Source organism: Lynx canadensis, chromosome C1 (genome assembly GCF_007474595.2).
Source record: "Lynx canadensis isolate LIC74 chromosome C1, mLynCan4.pri.v2, whole genome shotgun sequence".
NCBI lineage: Eukaryota > Metazoa > Chordata > Mammalia > Carnivora > Felidae > Lynx > Lynx canadensis.
This window is the reverse complement of record NC_044310.1, coordinates 118,311,146-118,333,731: the sequence shown is the minus strand read 5'-3', so window position 1 is coordinate 118,333,731 and position 22,586 is coordinate 118,311,146. Positions and strand designations below refer to the sequence as shown.

General features: G+C 42.0%; 1 protein-coding gene across 11 annotated transcripts in view; it reads right to left on the bottom strand.

Annotated features, from left to right (window-relative positions):
- Positions 1-22,586, bottom strand: part of CC1H2orf76 (chromosome C1 C2orf76 homolog) — a 64,623-nt gene that overhangs the window by 35,998 nt on the left and 6,039 nt on the right. For 3 of the 11 annotated variants that reach the window (XM_030325501.1, XM_030325499.1, XM_030325500.1), the window contains exons 2-3: positions 13,041-13,245; positions 2,481-2,625 (exon numbers count right to left, since the gene is read on the bottom strand). In XM_030325501.1, the coding sequence (XP_030181361.1) occupies positions 2,481-2,613 (133 nt within the window). In that variant the 5' untranslated portion in view covers positions 2,614-2,625; positions 13,041-13,245. Of the gene's footprint in view, positions 1-2,480; positions 2,626-13,040; positions 13,246-16,429; positions 16,555-16,670; positions 16,820-22,586 lie in introns of those variants that run through there. The other 8 variants (XM_030325496.1, XM_030325495.1, XM_030325497.1 and 5 more) reach the window with 4 other exon arrangements.

Below are 22,586 nucleotides of genomic sequence, written 5' to 3'. Positions count from 1 at the left end.
CCAACTATCATCATAATCACTGATCCCGGCAAGAATCATCAAAGAATGCTAAACTGGTGGATCAAAGTTTGAGAAGTAACAGGATATTCACATGGCCTCAGAATATATTCCTACAAACTACTTTTCTTTTTTTTTTTTTTTTTTTTAAATTTTTTTTCAACGTTTTATTTATTTTTGGGACAGAGAGAGACAGAGCATGAACGGGGGAGGGGCAGAGAGAGAGGGAGACACAGAACCGGAAACAGGCTCCAGGCTCTGAGCCATCAGCCCAGAGCCCGACGTGGGGCTCGAACTCACGGACCGCGAGATAGTGACCTGGCTGAAGTCGGACGCTTAACCGACTGCGCCACCCAGGCGCCCCTACAAACTACTTTTCGATTACGATTAAAATTTGCAGTGGAGAAACCTGACAGACTCCACTCCAACCAACTGATCAGAGTTACCATTGCCAGTACTGGTGTTGATGGACAGTGGAGCCTCCTGGTGTGATGCACAGAGAAGCCTGCATCACGTCCGGGACTGCTCTGCCAAACATATAACCTAAACCCGACTGTGAGAAGACACCAGAAAAATCCAACCCAGATGCACTCTATAAAACAACTGGCCCGTGCTATTCAAAGCTGCCAACGTGGGACGCCTGGGTGGCTCAGTTGGTTAAGCGTCTGACTTCGGCTCAGGTCATGATCTCACGGTTTGTGAGTTCAAGCCCCGCGTCGGGCTCTGTGCTGACAGCTCGGAGCCCGGAGCCTGCTTCGGATTCTGTGCCTCCCTCTCTCTGTGCCCCTCCCCCGCTCATACTCTGTCTTTCTCTAAAAAATAAATAAACATTAAAAAAAAATTTTTTTAAAAAAGCTGCCAACGTGATGAAGACTGCAGACTAAAGGAATCACAATGTCAGGGGAGCCTGGGGGGCTCAGTCGGCTAAGCGTCCGACTTCGGCTCAGGTCATGATCTCATGGCTCATGAGTTCAAGCCCCACGTCGGGCTCTGTGCTGATAGCTCGGAGCCTGGAGCCTGCTTCACATTCTGTCTGGGTCTCCCTCTCTCTCTGCTCCTTCCCTGCTCACACTCTGTCTCTCTCTCTCTCAAAAAGAAAAATAAACATTAAAAAAAAAAAAGTCAGATTAAAGGAATTGAATGTAGCATGTGCCCTTGAATTTTCTTTTGCTATATTTCAGTGTTAAGTTCCTGATTTTGATCATTGTACTGTAATTATGTACGAGAATTTCTTGCTTTTAGGAAATATACACTTAAATATTTAGAGATAAAGGAGAATCATGTCAGCAATATACTTCTAAATGGTTCAGAAAGAAAAAAATGAAGGGGTAAGTTCAGTAAGAGAGAAAAGGGAGAAAAGGAGACAAAGGTGGAGGGGAGGGGAGGCTAAGGTTAAAAAAAATGTAACAAACCACTAACATTTCAGGAACCTCTGTGAGAGCATCTAGGAATTCTCTGTCCTATTTTTGAAACTTCTCTGTGTCTGAAATTATGTCAAAGTAAAAAAAAAAAAAATTAAGTTGGATATAAAGTGATACATTTGTCAAAACTCAGGGAACCGTATGTAATCTGTCCATTACATCATATATAAATTAGATTTCGATTAAAATAATAAAAGCTTATTCTAGATGTTTTATCAAATGTTGATGATTGTAACACTTCAGTAATTAAAAACAGGGGTTAGAAACCCATCGAGGTCCTACAAAAAAAAGCCTTCACTGACTTCATGCCTATCGAACATCAAGCTCAAAATGAAAAACAAACACCAGTTGGTCTGGCTGCCATTTCTGTGATCACACTGACCCACAGCACTCATGATTTTCCAGCTATAAAGACGGAGGCCTGCCACCTTCCGAGCATGCTCCCCATGAGGCCCTCTGTGTGCTCAGCCAGGTAAGGCCATAAGCTACACGGCATTCCCTTGTTAATCAATCTCCAAATCCATAAGCCCACCACAAGCAAACCAAGATCTTAAGTTTTTTTAATTAAAAAAAAGGGGGGGAGGAAGTGGCACCTGGGTGGCTTGCTCGGTTAAGCATCCGACTCCTGGTTTCAGCTCAGGTCATGATTTCATGGTTTGTGAGTTCGAGCCCCACGTCAGGCTCTCGCTAACAGTACATACACAGCCTGCTTGGGATTCTCTCTCTTTCTGTCTCCCTCTGTCTCTGCCCCTTCCCTGCAGAGGCTCTCTCTCCCTCTCTCAATTTAAATAAATACACTTAAAAAAAAAAAAAAAGGCGGGAGGGGGAAGAAGAAGCCAAACATGAGGGTAATGATTCCCGAGGAGGGCACACGCAATGCCCAAAGAGCCTTGGGAAGATACTCTGGCTGATGCCAAAGCCCAGACCAGGAGCTGGCCTAGCACCTGGCTGAGAACCTAAATTAATATCTTTCAAAGTAGTTTTAAAAGATTATCATCAATATAGTAGTCAACTATTTTTCTCAAAATATTGATAAAATGAAATGATTAAGACATCTCATACCTTGCTTTAGAAATACTATAAATTCCTTTGTAGTTTGGTCCAAATTAACTCCATGATACACTATAGGTTTGAAATTGCGATGCTCAAAAGAACGAATGAGGCGTACTGTAATGGTCACTTCTCTGGAAGCCATGCGGAGAAATTCCTGTGGCGAGGGACATGAGAACAGTCTGAATAACATCCATTCACAATTACCCAACAAGCGTGCATTTCCACCATCAGCTCCAGGGCGCCCGGCCATCGTTCCCACGCTGCATGGTTACTGACGGAGTCCCCAAACCTAGGCCAGATCCCAGGCACCCAAAAGGGTCCCAAGGTTACCCCCGTCTGTCCACTGTGACCCTGGACAGCTCTGTCACAGTCACTGATGTCCTGATTGGCACAAAACGAACAGGGCCCAGAGGAACACAAGTGACACAGGTGTGTGGGTGCGTGTACGGGAAGAAGTGGGGTTTCCAAAGACGCATGGCATAGACATGACTGAATGGGATTTGCTGTGCCAGACGTCCCCTCACTTGGTCCTGAGACAGAGTCAGCTAACAATACGTCACAGTTTAATCTCACAACTGCTGCCAGATTTCAGTGCTGATTTCATTTTCTGCTGTGGTGTTTTCCCTCTTTCACGCTATTGTTTAAGCACGTTTGCCTCATTCTAAAACTACATGCTCGTGCTATGTGCCAGCTGTTAATGTCATCTCCCCTAACTCTACCATCAAACCATGAGGTATTACACTGATTTTAAAGATAAGGAGACTTGGAGAGACTGCACAAATTGCCCAAGGCCGTAAAGCAGGTAAATAATGGAGCCACGTTTAATTCCAAACTGATGCCTGAATCGTGGCTCCCTTGTTTACCTGTTCCAAAGTCCATGCTCTCATACACTATCAGAAAATCACACCAAATTATTTCCTCCTCAAAAATCTGCAAAGTTGCTTATGATCTAATGAGAGAATTATGGTCTACTTCTATCCAGTAATAAGTACTTCATGCTTTCAACTCTGCATACAATTTGCAGCCGTAATATACAATTACATTTGGGAAAAAACACCTGTAATACTACACATTAGACATCTAACCTCCCTAGTAATCAGAGAAATTCAAAATAATGGGATCACTTACTGAACTAACAGACTAAAAAATCTGATAATATCTAGTGTCGGCAAGGGTGTAGAGCAATGAGAATTTAATCAGGGAAGGTGGGCATCCCAAACAGGTACACTTTTGGAGACAATCTGGCAATATTTAGTAAAACTGAAGATATATGCTCCTTTCAATACAGCAATTTCATTCATAGGTACCTGAGGGAACCTCCCAAATATGTGCAAAAGAATATTGTTTATTAATTCCAAAAACTGGAAACAAGATGTCCATCAACAGAAGAGGTAAGTAAACTATGGCATTCGGTGAAACAGTATAGGCACTAAAAATAAATGGACTATACACACCAACATAAATGAATCTCAAAAATATTATGGCAAACGAGGGGCAGCTGGGTGGCTCAGTCGGTTAAGTGTCCGACTCCAGCTCAGGTCATGATCTCACGGTTCATGGGTTCAAGCCCCGCATAGGGCTCTGTGCTGACAGCGCAGAGCCTACTTAGGATTCTTTCTCCTTCTCTCCCCATCCAACCCCCACTTGTGCTCTCTCTCTCAAAATAAGTAAACTTTTAAAAATATATATTATGGCAAACAAAAAGAAAGCAAGTTGCTGAAGAGTCAGAGCACATAACCATTTATGCAAAGTTCAAAAACATAGCTTGTTTCCTCAAAAAATTAAAAACAGACCTACCCTATGACCCAGCAGTAGCACTGCTAGGAATTTACCCAAGGGATATAGGAGTGCAGATGCATAGGGGCACTTGTACCCCAGTGTTTACAGCAGCACTCTCAACAATAGCCAAATTATGGAAAGAGTCTAAATGTCCATTAACTGATGAATGGATAAAGAAATTATGGTTTATATACACAATGGAGTACTACGTGGCAATGGGAAAGAATGAAATATGGCCCTTTGTAGCAACATGGATGGAACTGGAGAGTGTTATGCTAAGTGAAATAAGCCATACAGAGAAAGACACATACCATATGTTTTCACTCTTATGTGGATCCTGAGAAACTTAACAGAAACCCATGGGGGAGGGGAAGGAAAAAAAAAAAAAGAGGTTAGAGTGGGAGAGAGCCAAAGCATAAGAGACTCTTAAAAACTGAGAACGAACTGAGGGTTGATGGGGGGTGGGAGGGAGGGGAGGGTGGGTGATGGGTGTTGAGGAGGGCACCTTTTGGGATGAGCACTGGGTGTTGTATGGAAACCAGTGTGACAATAAATTTCATATATTGAAAAAAAAACTACTTAAATAAAAAAATTTTTTTTTAAAAAACATAGCTTGTATTACGTTTAAAAAAGAGATAATTGTTATTTCTGAGCCAAAGGAAGGAGTATGCAATACGAAAGAAGTACACAGACCACTTATATTGGTAGAAGTTTATACCTTAGGCAAGGTGTTCAGTATATGGGTCGTACGTTATTCTTTACATATTTTAATGTGTTTGGACTCCTTCATAATATACACCACAAGCTACACTAATTTGGCCTAGAAAGTCTTTCCGCATCATAAAATGCTGATACAATATTTTACTAAGGTTGAGGGAATATATAGATCATTATATATGAAAAGTAAAGGTTCAAGCTGCTTTAATACATAATTTATAACTAATATTGTTTATATTTAAATGAATGGTTCTTAATGAACTGAAAATTATTTTCTCTCCCTAAAATAAAGTTAAGGATTCACCTTATAGTCTTGCATAGTGGTTAATGGCCTTAAATTAACAAATCTTTTGGGGCACCTGGGTGGCTCAGTCAGTTAAACGTCCCACTTCAGCTCAGGTCATGCTCTCACGGTTTGTGAGTTCGAGCCCCGTGTCAGGCTCTGTGCTGACAGCTCAGAGCCTGGAGCCTGCTTCGGATTCTGTGTCTCCCTCTCTCTCTGCCCCTCCCCCACTCAAGCTCGCTCTTTCTCAAAAATAAACATAAAAAATTTAACAAATCTTTTGATAATTCCAATATTAGCTATGACATTATTTCTTCTTAAACTGGATTACAATGCCTCCACCCAAATTCTGATCCAAGAATTCTACCAAGTAATAGCACTTCAGCAGACATCCACAAAATTACAATTTAAAATATACTGAAGTACTTAATAAAGCAAACTCCTTAAAAAAAAGGGATATTATAAAAGAGCCCTGTATTTTTTTTTTATGTTTGTTTATTTTTGAGAGAGACAGAGAGATAGAGACAGAGAGTGAGTGGGGGAGGGGCAGGGAGAGAGGGAAACAAAGAATTCGAAGCAGCTCTGAGCTGTCAGCACAGAGCCTGATGCGGGGCCTGAGCCCATGAACCGTGAGATCAAGACCTGAGCCGAAGGTGGATGCTCAATCAACTGAGTAAAATACATCTAAAATTTCTGTATTTTAGAAGCAGCGTTAGCAGGTTTGTTAAAAGCATGACTACTTCTTCCTCCTGTCATCAAGCTCCCACAACAAAGAAGCCCTCCAAACGACATCCACACACATGCAAGCCACACATGCCAGGAAGCCCTATAGAGTAGTCCAAGTGCTTGAAGAGTTTAGAGACAGACAGAACTAACTAAAAACCACCTCTACCTCTTTGCTGTAACACAAAGTTGGATCCCACACAGTAGAATCTCAATGAATAGTGGTAGCTGCTTTTAGCAATAGTCAACTTGGGATAAAATAGGGTTGGACATAAAGGCAGCTCATTTAGACAGCAGCAGAAGATCCTAGATTCCCAGGTGCCATAAATGAATCGTGTAAATGGTCTAAGGAGGCTGGGCAGGCTGGCACATGCATGCCTTATGAAACTGTTTTATAATTACAGGTTTGTTTCTTTCCCTTAATACAAAGCTTCCCAAAAGTCATACTTAAATAGCTGAAATTGCAAGTCTGCATTCATATCTAATTTGGTCCACAATGCATTGCCGTCTTCACGGGAAATTTGTTGTTATTTGTATCAGTAACTAAAGAATAACAGCTACTGTCAGAAACCAGCCATTTCCAGATTTGTTTTAAGGACTGCGGGAATTACAGCTTGTTGGTTTAGGAATGCAGACATAGTGAAGAGCCAGTTTAGAAAGCTAATATTACAGATTACAAAACGTGACATTTTCCCAGAGGTTCAACCTACTTAAAAAAAAAAAAAATGAATCTCGTCAAATTTAAAAGACATTCCACTGAAGAGACAGAGAAACCAAAACAATACACTTGGGAATAAATTAATAAAAAATCCTCAAGGACAGACAAAAGATCTGAATAAATGAAATGACCATGTTCTTAACTATGAAGGCTCAAAGCTGTAAAAGAATCAATTCTCCCCTAAATTGTTCTATAAACTGAATAAAATCTCGATCAAAGTATAAAAGGTGCTCTAGGAATGTGTCACAGATATTTCTAAAATCTATCGGAAAGAATAAATTTGTGAGCTTGGCCATCAAAGTCATAAAAAATGAAAAAAAGCACCAATTATTGAAACACATTATAAAGCAACAGGCATATAATAGTAATACATGAATTAGCTGGTATGATTCATATTCTTACAAAAGTCAAGAGTAAAAATGTTAAAGGACAACTTAAGTAATTTAATTAACTTAAGTAATTTAAGCTGTGATAATGAAGCAGGAAAACCTGGCAAATCGGTGGCACACAACAGAAAACTCAAAAACAGACTCTAGGTTAGAGAATTTGGTACAAGATAAAAGTGGTATTTTACATCAGTGGGGAAAAGATAGTTTATTTAACAAATGGCATTAGGAGAATGGTCAGACATTTGGAGAAAAGTAAGGCTACATTCTTACCTCATTCCTTATACAAAAATAAATCATATAAGGAACAAATATTTACATTTAACTGTAAAACCATAGACAGGCACAAGAAAAATGGGCACATATTTTTATAATCTTAAAAGGTAAGAAAGCCCTTCCTAACTGAATAAAAATCAGCAACCATCCAGAAAAAGGCTGATAGGTATAACAACAGAAATATGTCAGAAAAGACCAATATCTTGGTAGAAACATGGGTAAAGGTACTTGGTTATCTTTACAAAGTCAATAATGTGAAAAGTTGATCAACTTTACTAGTAACTGACAAATCGCAAATAGAAACAGTAAGATAACAATTTTGCCATCAGATTGGTAAACTGTTTAAAAATTTTAAAAAGTGGCCAAACCAGTGTTGGCAAGGATGTGGAGAAATACTTTTATACACTATGGCTAACAACATAAAATGGGCACAGCCTTTCTGGAGACGAGTGAGGTAATCAAAATTTTTAGTTTACCTGCCCTCTGACATGGCAATTTCTCTTCTAATCTACCCCGAGAAAATTATTACACCAAATATTTTATAAATCCATGAGTTCATAATGATACTTTTAAAAGGCCAGTCGCTCTGGGAGTTAACATGGCACTTGTTTTTCTGAAAATTGGTTTACCAAGGTGGGATGGGGCATAGAAATGAGAAAAATAATCAAATTTTATGCTTTTCTTATACAGACTGCATTTCATGGTTATCAAACAGCTGATGAAGAAAAGTTATTTTTTCTAGAAGAATTATAGCTAAAAAGGAAAGAATGATAGGATTTTAAATTTTTTTTATATTTATTTATTTTTGAGAGACAGAGTGAGAGTGGGGGAGGGGCAGAGAGAAAGACACAGAATCCGAAGCAGGCTCCAGGCTCTGAGCTGTCAGCACTAAGCCCAGTGCGGGGCTCAAACCCATGAACCGCAAGATCATGACCTGAGCCTAGGATGAAAGGTCAACTGACTGAGCCACCCAGGCGCCTGAAGAATGATAGAATTTTAAAATCATGATTTACATAGCTATCAGAATGGCTAAAATAAAACATAGTGATAACGCCAAATGTTGGGAAGGGTGCAGAGAAACTAGATCTCATTCACTGCTGGTAGGAATGCAACTCTGGAAAAGAATAGGTCAGTTTCTTACAAAACTAGGCACGCTCTTATCATCCGTCCTGTCAACCGCACTCTTGGGCATTTATGCCAGAAAAATGAAAACTTAATGCTCACACAGAAACCTGAATATGAATGCTCATAGCATATTCATTTGTAATACCCAAAACCTGGAAACAACTCGAACATCCTTCAACGCGTAAATTGCTACACCAACTGTGGTATATCCATATCATGAAATACTACTCAGTAATAAAAAGGGATAAACTATAAATACGTGCAACAATCTTAGTGGATCTCAGGGAAATAAAGCTGAATGAAAAATGCCAACCACAAAAGGTATCATACTGTAGAATTCCATTTATATGTCATTCTTATAATGACAAGATTACAGAAATGGAGAACAGATTAGTGTTGTCAGGAAAGGAGGAGAGAAGGGAGCAGGTGTAGCTATAAGAGGGTAGCATAAGAAAGCCTTATGATAAAAATGCTCTGATTCTTGACTGCGGTGTTATCCACATTTATCAATACGTGTGATAAAATTGCATAGAACTAAATACATGTGCATGTAAAACTAGTGAAATCTGTATACCATCCATGGATTGTATCAATTCCCTGGTTGTGATGCTGGACTATATACTCAAGCAAGGTATTACCACTGGGAGAAACTGCGTGAAGGGCATAAAGGAGCTCTCTGTATCATTTCCAACAGCTGCATGCGAATCTACAATTACCCCAAAATTATTAGTTGCTAAAAATCATCATTTTGAAAATTCTATGAAATAATAAATGTAAGGAAAGATCATAAAGGGATGCCAAAATGACGAGGCACAAGATTGATGGGAAAGTTTAGAACAGATACATCGGGGGGCTGATGGCACCTGAACTTACTAACAATCAACCCTCACGAATGATGCTAGTTTCCAGATCTGACTTCCCACTTATGGGCTATCACGACCGGTAGAAGAACGCGTCAAATGACACCAGAAGGAGGCTATCAGTCAAGTTCAGACTGGAACATTCTACTCAATAAATGACTTGGTTTCTTCAACAAATAACATGAGAAATAAAGAAGGGGTAGAAAATTATAAATTAAAAGTGACTTAAAGAGATATATCAACCAAAGCAACATTTAGATGGGTTGTGATTTGCATAATATTAGATCTTATTAGGAATTAATGTCAGTTCTGTTTACTTCATATTACGTTCGAGTCCTTATCTTAAATTTTTTTTAATGTTTATTTTTAATGTTTGTTTATTTTTGAGAGACGGAGCATGAGCAGGGGAGGGGCAGAGGGACAGAGGGAGATACAGAATCTGAAGTAGGCTCCAGGCTCTCAGCTGTTAGCACAGAGCCCAACGCAGGGCTCGAATTCACAAACTGTGAGATCATGACCCGAGCCAAAATTGGACACTTAACCGACTGAGCCACCCAGGCGCCCCCTCTGAGTCTTTATCTTAAAAGAGTAAGGTGTATGGGGCTCCTGGGTGGCTCAGTCGGTTGAGTGTCCGACTTCAGCTTGGGTCATGATCTCACAGCTCGTGAGTTCGAGCCCCGCGTTGGGCTCTGTGCTGACAGCTCAGGGCCTGGAGCCTGCTTCCGATTCTGTGTCTCCCTCTCTCTCTGCCCCTAACCCACTTGCATTCTGTCTCTCTCTCTCTCAAAAATAAATAAACATTAAAAAAAAAAAGTGTAAGGTATATATAGGCAAAATGGTATGAATGATTTGCTTTTCAAATACCCTGACAGAGGAAAAGTAAGTATGAGAGTGTAGATTTGGGGGGAAGCAGAAGAAGAAGAAGAAGAAGAAGAAGAAGAAGAAGAAGAAAGAAGAAGAAGAAGAAGAGAGAAGAAAGAGAAGAAGAAAGAAGAGAAAAGAAGAAAGAAGAAGAAAGAAGAAGAAAGAAGAAGAAGAAAGAAAAGAAAGAAGAAGAAAGAAGAAAGAAGAAGAAGAAGAAGAAAGAAGAAAGAAGAAAGAAGAAGAAGAAGAATGGTAGGGACACCTAGGTGGTGCAGTCGGTTAAGCATCCAACTCGTGATCTTGGCTCAGGTCATGAGCTCACAATCTGTGAGTTTGAGCCCCACATCGGGCTCTGTGCTGATAACAAGGAGACTGCTTGGGATTCTGTCTCTCTCCTTCTCTCTGCCCCTCTCCAGCTTGTGCTGTCTCTGTCTCTCTCCTCTCTGTCTCTCTCTCTCTCTTAAAATAAATAAACTTAATTTTGGGGGGGGGAAATGAATGGTAGAACTAGAACATTGTCAACTGCTCAAGCTGGGTATATACGGGGCCTCGTCATACTATCCTATTTTTTTATGTTTAAAATTTCTCACAAGAAAAATATTTCAAGAAAAGGTAAGTACATGTAGATGTACATTCAACGAAGCTGTTTTTCACTAGAGTGCTTCCAACAGTTAACAAAAATTAGAATCCATCTAGAGGCCCACTGGTGAAGAACTGGTTAAGTAAATTGTGTCACACAGTTGCCGTAAGATAAAATCCCCTGCAGCCACTAAGGGCGATATGGTTCCAGGGACACTAACTTTGAAAGCTGCCTATGGCATATTAGTGAATAAAAATAAACACAAGCGAGAAAACGGCAGGTGCGTAGTATCTCCATAAGCACGGCGAGACACTGTCCAGATGCTGACAGTGGCTTTACCAAAATGCTGACAGTGGCTATCTCTGAATGGTAGACATACCAGAGACTGCTACCTGTTTTATATATTCTTAATATTGCTGGATGTTTTAATAACAATTATGTGTTTTTAAGTTTAGCTGTTTCCCTGTATGCTTATTTTCATGTGGTATGCACCAAGAAAAAGGTATTTTTAAAATGAAGCCATTTCCGTTTCTTTTAAGAAGAGATAACTGGACAAAAGCAAGCAACCCAGGACTTATCAATACTGTCAAGGGTAGACAAGGCTAGAGACTCAGTTAGGCAACCAATACTGCATTAAGGGTTACCAAATAAATCTGAAGCACACGCAGCCCAGGCACCAGAAGTAGGTCACACGCCCAGGACGAGTCTAACCTTGTCCAAGATGGCACAAAGGCCCTGGGTACCCAGCCCTTCCCTCCTCTCTGATGTTACCTGTCTCCACCACAGTCCACCTTCCATGTATCACTCCAGCATCAGTGACAGCCCATAGTTTCCCACACATACCACGCTGTTTCTAAGCCTCTGCCATACCTTTCCACCCCCCCCCCCGGCTTTCCCCCCAAACTCCCTCTGCCCCTCGCCTCTCTGCCTCACCGTGCAAGCAAGCATCCTGCAAAACTCAGTCCAGACCACCTGCTCCGGGACATCTCTGCTGCCAGCTCTGCCTCTGCCCCAGGCTGAGCCAACAGCCCCTCTGCTCGCCCACAGCACTGGGTCATGCCGCAGGGAAGACGACTGTTAAAGCGGGTTAGCGTACAAGCCCCTTGAGGGAAAGAAGGTTCCATGGCTTATTTTTGTAGAGCCAGCAATACGTGTGGCCTGAGGCACATCAGAGCCCCCCAACGATGTCAGGAGAAGTAATGTGCAGCTGAAGGGCTGAGGAAATGAGGAAAATCTGAAGCCTTTCCTACGGACACCCTGCCATATCAGTCCTGAGCAGTCACGGTACCTAGGGTCTATGAGCTTTTCCACAGCCCGTGAAAGTGTTTGAGACCTTAAAAAACAAAAACAAAAACAAAAACAAAAACAAAAACAAAAAAAACTTGTTATTCCAGAATATGAAAACGTTTTAAAAAATCAAAATTAACATTTAATCAAATACCTACAACATATAACCTTTCAACAGCAACTCAGCTCTGTTCATAATTATATGTCAGGTTTTATGTAGCATATGGGTACATTTTATATGATGTAAGGTGGGGATTTGAAATGTTATAGTGCCAAGGGGTGAGGGGCATGAGAGAAGAAAGAAAGGAAGGAAGGAAGGAAGGCAGGCAGACAGACAAGACAAAAGAAACATAACAGTGCCTGGGGCTTAGGAAGGTCATTAAACCTCCCTGCCTAAAAAAAACCTGTTCTGGTACTTCCCCAGCTGGTTTGGGATCATGAAGTAAAAGCCATATCCAAAGCAAACTAAATTCTTGAAAGCACTGGGTGTTGAAACCAATTTGACAATAAATTTCATATTTAAAAAAAAAAATTTAGGGGTACCTGGGTGGCTCAGTCGGTTAAGCGGCCGACTTCGGCTCAGGTCATGATCTCACGGTCCGTGAGTTCGAGCCCCGCGTCAGGCTCTGTGCTGACCACTCAGAGCCTGAAGCCTGCTTCAGATTCTGTGTCTCCCTCTCTCTCTGCCCCTCCCCTGTTCATGCTCTGTCTCTCTCTGTCTCAAAAATAAATAAATGTTAAAAAAAATTAAAAAAAAAAAATTTAAATAAATGTCCATCAACTGACAAATAAATAAATAAATAAATAAATAAATAAATTCTTGAAAGCAAAGATGCAAACACAAAATGTGTGTAGGAACCCCCTCACCTGGAGCTCCCAGGTCCCTAACAGGTAACCAGCGCATCATTCAGAGCCAAGAATGGATGCAGCCCAGCAGCCTCCCTCCTGGACCAGAATTCCCGGGTCCTTACAGGATAGGTTGGAGCTGTTTTTTCCGACCCAGGCTCCAGAAGCACAACCAGCAAAGGTGGAAATTCAGCAGGGAATGGTCAGGGAAAGCCAAGCCAAGCTGCATGCCAGCTTCCTTGAAGGCCCAGCTGTTCTCCTTCCAAGCCGGCTCCCCTCCTCGTGGCAAAATTCCGAGCTGAAGCACTATAAACCAGTTGGCACAGGCTCCTGAGGTGAAAAAATAGACACGGTACATAAAAGCTCAGAGCCTAGCATTAGGACAAGCACAAAACATGCATATTCGCAGAATACTCCATTGTTAACTTTAAGTTATCTCTATCAGCTCTAACTAACTAACTAACTAACTACAGCCGATTCCGGTTATTTGCAGTAGACAAGGTCTAGAAAGTGAATCAGTGAATATTGAACCACTTCCCCTAAGGACATACAGGGTTAGGTTCTCATGAGTCTCTGGGATGTCCGGTCACAACATTTTCATCAAGCAACCAAAATATAACCTTGTTTTATGTGTGTTGATGCTTAAAGATGCCTCTTTTATATTGTTGATTTATTATCAACATTCAGCTCACAGCCAACGGCACTGTAACTCGGGTCTGGGAAAAAAAAGTTAATCTTATACACGTATTTTTCTTCTTCGGGCATATCACAGCCTTCGTGCACTCAGAAACACCAGACTGCACTTCAGCACTACATGTAGCCATTTTGGAGAGTGGGTTCGCCAACAAAAAGCACAACGATGTGAAAAGTATGGCACTAAACAGAACGTAAACCAGCCACTTGTTTACAACCTGAGAGCTGAAACAAGAAGGTCCCCCTGTTTGACCTCAGCCGGGAGCGTGAACCCTGGTGAACTCCTATTTTTCACCGTTCTGCGCATGTTATTTCCACCAAAAAAGTACTCTGAGTATTGCTTTCAGGGTTACAAATAAATTGTAGTGAGTTGGCGAATTCATAAATAAAGAATACGCAAATAATGAAGACTTTCTTATCAAAAACAAAACAAAAAAAAAGTACATGTGCCTTTAAAAGCATTTGAAGAAGGCATGCTCTTGACCTTTTTGTAAAAGAATGGAATCCAGAACGAGTTAACTATTAGAAGCTTTAAGAGTATGAAAGTAGTCAACATTGAAGCAGTCAACGAGGGGAAGATTCTATAACCACCAGACAGTAGAGGGCACTGGGTGACCTTCCTTCCTGCAACCAGCAGGTTTCCGAGAAGTGGTGTATTACGTCCTGAATTTTAACAGATTCCTAGGGTGCATCATTTTGAAAAACTAAACATCTTTGTAAAGTTATATCTACCTCCTAAATTCAAGTATTATAGAACCAAAGCTGCCATATATCAAGTTTGCTTTAAAGCTTGTAAATAATCCTATGCATTACTAAATGTCATCCAAATGTGTCATTTCACTAAAGTCGGGGGGTGGGGGTGCCTAAGACCAGAAGGAGGGGGGAAAAATACCTTCATTATTTTTATTAATCTTAAAAGTACTGAGCACCTAGCATCCTGCTAAGATGGCGAATGATAAATGTTCACCTTTTAAACAGAACTTAACCTTGGCAAATTAATACCTTTATATAATATTTCAGTGTAACTAAAGTTCATAAGAATTATTTATGAAGTTCATAAATTAAATCACATCACATTGAAGACTATGACTAAAAGTGAAAGGTTCATTCCACTTTAATCTCTTCTGGCCTACTTCAAAAGCATATTTTGTTTTTTTAACCTCCAGAGGGAGAACCAACTTTTATTGTAAAAATAGATCTCAGTAACAATGAAATAGTAAAAGCTGGTCATTACAATAAAAAGAGAAAAACTGAACAGGAATTTGCTTTAAATTTTCTCGAAAGCATAATTTTTTAAAATATGAACTTAAGAATACATTTATAGACTAAGACCACATGAGGATTAAATAAACATTTGAAAACCCCTTGGCCTTTTTCTTCTAAGTATTTAGTGGTATAAATGAAATCAAAGCACTATTAGAAAACTCAGTTTATTCACCTTTCATGGACATAAGACATTTGAGAAACATATTTTCAATGTATTAACTTATGAATGATTTTGAAGTTTTTAACCTCAACCATTTATTTAATGTTTGTTTATTTTTGAGAGAGAGAGAGAGAGAGAGAGAGAGAGAGAGAGACAGAGGGTGAGTAGGCGAGAGGGGGGGAGACAGAGAATCTGAAGCAGGCTCCAGGCTCTGAGCCGTCAACACAGAGCCCGACGCGGGGCTCAAACTCACGAACCGTGAGATCATAACCTGAGTCGAAGTTGGATTCCCAACCAATTGAGCCACCCAGGGACCCCAACCTCAACTATTTGTTAGGTAGGTTAAAAAAACAGTCTTCTTCTTTAGGGGTTTACATAACACCTTAAGTACAAAATAAATATCAGCTAAATCTGATGACTACAAAAATGCTTCTCAGTGTTGTAACTACTCTGTTACATAATGCCATTAGCACCTGCCCTTTCCTGAGGCAGAGTCATAAGCAATTCTAATAAATAAAATGTTGAATGTCGTGAGTATATCATCCCCTGAAAAATCAACACCTGTAATTCCACAGACCTGCCTTTGTGACCCTCAAGTTGGGGTAAATACACAAAATCACAATTTGGGTTCTCTGCTCAAGACAAGTAAGACTCTCTAAGAACTACTATCGTGGACAGTCGAGTTTCCCAAAGGGTTAGACACTTAACTATTTGGAAAGAATATTCCACACACTTTCCTTCTTAAACAAGGTATATTGAATATCAATTCTACTTTTTTTTGATTCACAGCCCTCGGTGAGAATGTTAACCCTTGTACAATGTGTTGGGAGGCAATTCTCCAGGGATCTCTCGCACTTTTGCACATCTTATGAGGAAACGGCTGCTTTCATTTTGGACTATCTACACACAGATGTGTCTGGTAAACAGCCTAGAAACACAGACATCCTCTCCCTCCAGAGGCGAGGGCAGAGTTGTTTACTGTCCAGTAGAACAAAAGGAGAGTCCCCTTCCAGGCTAAGGTTAGGCAGGTTTGTTTGTACCACTTAAAAAACAAAAAATCTGGATTAGCTCAACTCAGGGTTCTACAGCCGCAGACTCATGGGGCAAGAGGAGGAAATACACAAACATGAGACTCATGCTATTGGCTGTGCTGTACTCCAGTTCTCTGTCCGTGACCCAGGAGTCTCATGCTCTCTGCCAGCACCTAGATTGGGATTTCCTAAACTCAGGGCTCTACAGCCATGACTCTAACCCACTGAGTGGGCAGCATCTTTCTGGACCACTCTGCATTGCCCCCATGGGATAAATGGGCCAAGAGGCGCTGACACAAACACGCAATTCATGCTGCTGACTGCGCCGTGTAGAGACAGTCCTTTGTCTCTGACCCCAGATTACCATGTCTTCTGCCGGCGTCCAGCAAACCGGGCTGACTGTCGGCTTTCAACTAGGATAAAATTTCAGGTTCTTCACAGTTCTTGGCAGTTGCTGCTGACGATGGACGCTAGCAGAGACATGGCTTTCTGGAACAGAAAAGACAAAGGTCTCGTGGGCTTTGGGGATATAAGAAGATCCCCTGGGGTCTGGCAGCAAACGCTCTTGTCCAAGAGGTGGGTGTTGGGAGTAAGGGCTGATTAACCTTTAGAGGATGAGCAGCAAAGGGTAGGACTGACACAAGCTGTCCAGTGGTGCTTTGGCTGTGGCTCACCGTCCTTGGCAATGCTGCACGCCACCTCTCAGATGAGAGGCAATGTGGCTGTAGCTGTTGGAACAGCAAAGGAGTCCCCGGAGCCTAAACAAACGATGTCCGCAATGAGGATCTAGAGCTCTGGGTGACTGAAACATTCATTAAGTTGGACGATGAACAGCCACCAGGCCACTCGGAACTAAAAGTGTGTCTTGCGGGGCCCCTGGGTGGCGCAGTCGGTTAAGCGTCCGACTTCAGCCAGGTCACGATCTCGCGGTCTGTGAGTTCGAGCCCCGCGTCGGGCTCTGGGCTGATGGCTCAGAGCCTGGAGCCTGTTTCCGATTCTGTGTCTCCCTCTCTCTCTGCCCCTCCCCCATTCATGCTCTGTCTCTCTCTGTCCCAAAAATAAATAAATGTTGAAACAAAAAAAAAATTAAAAAAAAAAAAAAAAAAAAAGTGTGCCTTGCTTCCCGGCAGAGAGCCCCTCTCCTGCTCTGCACCCCCAGTCCTTCCCCTCACCCTCTACCCTGAGATCTGCTTTAAGAAGAAGGACAATTCCCCGAAAAACAAATAATCCAGTGAAGAGATGGGCAAAAGACATGAAGAGACGCTTCTCCAAAGAAGACATCCAGACGGCCAACCGACACATGAAAAAATGCTCAACGTCACTCGTCATCAGGGAAATACACATCCAAACCACAATGAGATACCACCTGACATCTGTCAGAATGGCTGACATTAACAACTCAGGCAATAACAGATGTTGGCCAGGACGCGGAGAAAGAGGACCTCTTTCGCATTGCTGGTGGGAATGCAAGCTGGTGCAGCCACTCTGGAAAACGGTATGGAGGTTCCTCAAAAAATTAAAATAGAACTACCCAACGACCCAGCAACTGCACTACTAGGGAATTTATCCAAGGGATACAGGTATGCTGTTTCGCAGGGGCACATGCACCCCAATGTTTCTAGCAGCACTTTCAACAATAGCCAAAGTATGGAAAAAGCCCAAATGTCCATCGATGGATCAATGGATAAAGAAGATGTGGTATATATATACAACGGAGTATTACTTGGCAATCAAAAAGAATGAAATCTTGCCATTTGCAACGACGTGGATGGAACTAGAGGGTATTCTGCTAAGCAAAATTAGTCAGTCAGAGAAAGACAAATATCATATGACTTCACTCATATGAGGACTTTAAGACACAGAACAGATGAACATAAGGGAAGGGAAGCAAAAATATTGTAAAAACAGGGAGGGGGACAAAACAGAAGAGACTCTTAAGTATGGAGAACAAACAGAAGGTTACTGGAGGGGTTGTGGGAGGCAGGATGGGCTAAATGGGTAAGGGGCGTTAACGAATCGACACCTGAAATCATTGTTGCGCTATATGCTAACTCATTTGGATGGAAATTTAAAAAATAAAATTAAAAAAAAAATTTTATTAAGAAAAAAAAAGGAGGAGGAGGACAATTATGGGTAGGCTGAGGTCTCCCTGTCCTTAAGAGAGACTAGAAAGCCTTATCCACCTAAGTATGTTGGGGGACTTCTCGGAAGGGAAGGACTCCAACTTTTATGGCTCTGTGGATACAGGTACCAAGTCACCACCCTACCTGGCCCTGTGTAAGGAGGTACTCAGATTTAGCCAATGGGGTTTGGATAAGATTCACAGTGGGGGAGAGAGACTAATGTGACCTAGTGGATGGGGCCCTTCAGGCCAATCCAAAGTACTATTGTTTTTTTCACGTGAATGTATAAATGGCAGGTTACACTTACTTCTACTTCCCTGTCCGTAGTGCCAGGGGGGGATTCTCCCTCATCGGGAGGAGCTACAGGCAGAGAAACGCCACCACGAGCTCCCCTGCATCCCCTCCCCAGGAAGAACTGAAAATGGACATGACCCCTCTGCTCAGTGGGCAGAACTCAAGGCCGTTGCCATAGCTCTGGTTGATGTTCCCATGGATGAATCTGATGTTTGTACTGACCCCTGTGCTGTCGCCAAAGGCCCAGTGGTTTGATCTGCCACTTGGAAAACTGTCCGCTGGGCTGTGAACCGTGGCAACGATTCTCAGCTGCTGACCAAACCAGCGGGGCAACTCCTCCAGATGCCCACAAATCTGGTGGAGCCGCACTCCAGCTACTGATGGCACCTACACCACCCGGGCTGCCTGCACGGCTGCCTTGGTCCATCCTCGCAGGCGGGCACAACAAAAAGAACTCCACCTCTGATACACGGCCACCCACCGCCGCATGCCAGACTTGTGACTCCAGCCAGAGGCTGACGCGCTGGTCTGGTGGCGAGGGAGGCCACACCACACAGACCGTTGCCCCCACCGGCTTCTGGCAGACTGCTTACACTTGACCTTTGACCTCCTCTCAGGAAGCCACACTCCCAATGACATTTTTTTTTTCAGGTTATAGTCTTAATGTCCCAAATCACCTGAAACCACTGTGACCTTTGAAAAGAATCTGTGCCATGTGTTTGGTTTTCCACACTATTTGCAGTCTGACAATGGTGCATCTTTCATCACAAATGCTAAGGAACAAAGGGCTAATGGTCAAGGTATTCCATAGACTGTCTACTCCTCCCTACCATCCATAGCCATCTGGTATCGTCTGAAAAAAGGCTCCTGAGAAATCAACTCAAAACGATTTCTCACCCTACCTGCCTAATCTCCTCCTGGAGCACATAACGTACAAAGTACAATGGTCTGTCCCCTGAATGTGGCCGTCCCCGGAAAAGGATCAGCCTCTCTCCGGAGCTTCCTGGTTAATGATCAGAACAAACAATATTGCAAGTGGGGGTGAGGGGGTTGATACAGACCAGTGTGAAATCCTGGGATTCCATACTGGCCATTCCTTTGTAAGATGCTTCTTTCTTTCCTCTGCAGAAACCCCCTTGCCAGCCTAATTGGTACATCCTCCATGTGACAAGTCGCCAAAAGGGGCTTAGGGGATTTGAATTCTGGTTCAGCTGTCTGGATTCCCTTGTTGAATTGACCAAGTCCCAGATCACAAGAATAATGACCCACTCAAATGCACCGCAGTCCAAAGTAGGGGACATAATGCATCTCTGTGAGTTTTATAAAAATTCCCTTCAGGGGAAGTGCCTGGCTGGCTCAGTCAGTGGAGCGTGCGACTCTTGATCTCAGGGTGTGAGTTTGAGCCCCACATTGGGCGTAGGGATTACTAAAAAATAGAATATTTAAAAAGAAAAAAATTCTCTTCAGGGAGTAGGAGTTGATTAGAAGAAAGGTGAAAGTGATAGATGCTGGAATGAAACACGCAGATTTCTGTACAGGTGGAGGGAGAGAGATAACCTCAGCATCTAGGGAGAGAACGACTTACACCCCCAGGAAACGCAGGCAAGGAGCTCTTTAGAGATCTTTTGTCTTTCACAACTGCCTGTCCCTGCAATAGTCCTCATGAGGCAAAATACCCTGCTGAGTTTCCCCCAAACTACTGTAAGCACCTCCAATCTCCTGACACCTGAATCTGCCGACCCCTAAAAGATGGCTCTGACCACCATACAATCACTGTTACCAACAAGTCTATCTGACGCATACATCCCAGCTCCGATGCCTCCCATGCAAAATACTTGTCAGCATTTCCAGGTGTCTCCTCCGCCTGTTCCCACAGACAAATGCCACTCAGCTGGTAGCACAGACAGGACAGACAGGACTGACTGCCCTCAGGCAGCCCCACCAAAGGCAAGTTCCACATGCAATGATGTGTGCTCAAGTGAAAACCCTCCAGTCCACCAGCTAGCCGATGGTTACACTGGAGGCCTGGACAACCTGTGCCCTCTGAGCCACAAGGCTCCCAGGGTAAACTGTAAAGAAATTTCTTTCCAAGGACACCATGTGCACCACCAGGCCTGTGATTTGTGTGTGTGTGTGTAAGTATTAACTTGCCTCCTTCTCAAAAGCACTGTTATTTGCATCTTAGACCCGTGGGTGTTTCAAGAAAACACCACAAGCAAGCTCTCGGGTAACCAACACAGGTGATCACTCCAAAACTAATCTAGTTACTCAGTGGGAGCTTCCAGAAGATTAAATGGCTCATTGCTTTAGGTGTGTCCTATGGATAGTCTTCCCTACGACCAGTCTTCCAGTTAGAAAAGGTGGTATGAAATCTGTCCCCAGGTGTGTTCTTTCCATGTATTAGTTCTTTTATTTATTGAGGTATAAATGAGATACAATGAGTTACTTATATAATAATTACGTAATAATTAATACTTACTATTAATAAATATTAATTGATAATCATTTAATTTTAATAAAATTGTTTAATTTTAATAATTAATATTACAAAATTATTTAAATTTTGACTTTCTGTATACACCTGTAAAAGCATTACAACATTCAAGATCATGAAAATATCTATTCCCCTGCCTCCCGACCAAAGTTTACTCATGCCCCTATATAATCACTGGTCCTCTCCCGAGGTAACCACTAATCTGCCATCATGATAGATTAATTTGCATTTTCTAGAATTTTAAATAAATGGACTCAAATGGATTATACTTTCTTGTCTAGCTTCTTTCACTTGGCTTATTTTGAGAAATCTGTCCCCAGTTGTAGCTAAAGTGATTAGTAACACCACCTTGCACTGCAACACATTCAGGTCAGGATCAACTCACGGGCCAGACTTGTTATGAATGACAGAATCATTCTAGACTACAAACCAACATGTCTTATGAATACAAACATAAACATCCTTAAATTATTAGCAAATGGAATTCAGCAATATATACAAGGAATTACATGCCATGACCGAGTGGGGTTTCTTCCAAGGAAACAAAGCTAGTTCAATATTTCAAAAGTAATCAGTGTAATCTACCACAGCAGAAGGCTAAAGAAGAAAAATCACATAATCATATCAGAGCTAAGGAGGGGTTAGGGCTGAAGGGAAGCAGTTGTGGCTATTACAGAATAATATGAGGGCTCTTGATGATGGAAATGTCCTGTATCTTAAGTCTTTCAATTGTGGTATTACTGTTTTGCAAGATGTTACCATTGGGAGAAAACAGGTAAAGGGTACAAGGGATCTCTGCATTATTTAACGACTGCGCGTGAACCTACGATTACCTCAAAATAAAAATTAGGGATTTTTTTTTTTTTAGTGCATTATCTCAAAATAAAAATAAAGTATTTGTTTTTTTAAAATGGCATTGTTTCGGGGAGCCTATGTGGCTCAGTCGGTTATGCTTCCGACTCTAGATTTCGGTTCAGGCCATGATCTCCCGGTCTGTGGGAACCAGCTCCACATCGGGCTCTGCCCTGACAGTGCAGAGCCTGCTTGGGATTCTCTCTCCCTGTCTCTCTCTCTGCAAGTTCATGCATGGATGTTCTCTCTCTCTCAAAATAAATAATTTTTTTTTAATCTCCAAAAAATCGGCATTGTCTCCAAAGGAATTATCAGTCAAAACACCTGTCATCATATTTTAGTATTTCTAATTCCTATCCCTAGTCATAAACATAATACTTCTTTTTTTTTTTTAATGTTTATTTATATTTGAGAAAGAGAGAGACAGCGTGTGAGCAGGGCAGGGGCAGAGAGAGACGGAGGCAGACTCTGATGCAGCCTCCAGGCTCTGAGAGGTCAGCACAGAGCCCAATGCAGGGCTTGAACTCACGAGCCGTGAGATCATGATCTGAGCCGAAGTCGGACGCTTAACCAACTGAGCCACCCGGGCGCCCCTGTCATAAGTATTTCTAGACAGGATACAGGCAATATCTCAGCAGTGTTTATTTACGTTTAAATAAGTCTTAAGAAAGTCTTCCCTACTCCTAGACAACGTAGAACGCTTCCTACCACAGCCCCCTGATCGCAAGCCCTGGTCTCCTAGTCTTACCTCAGCCCAA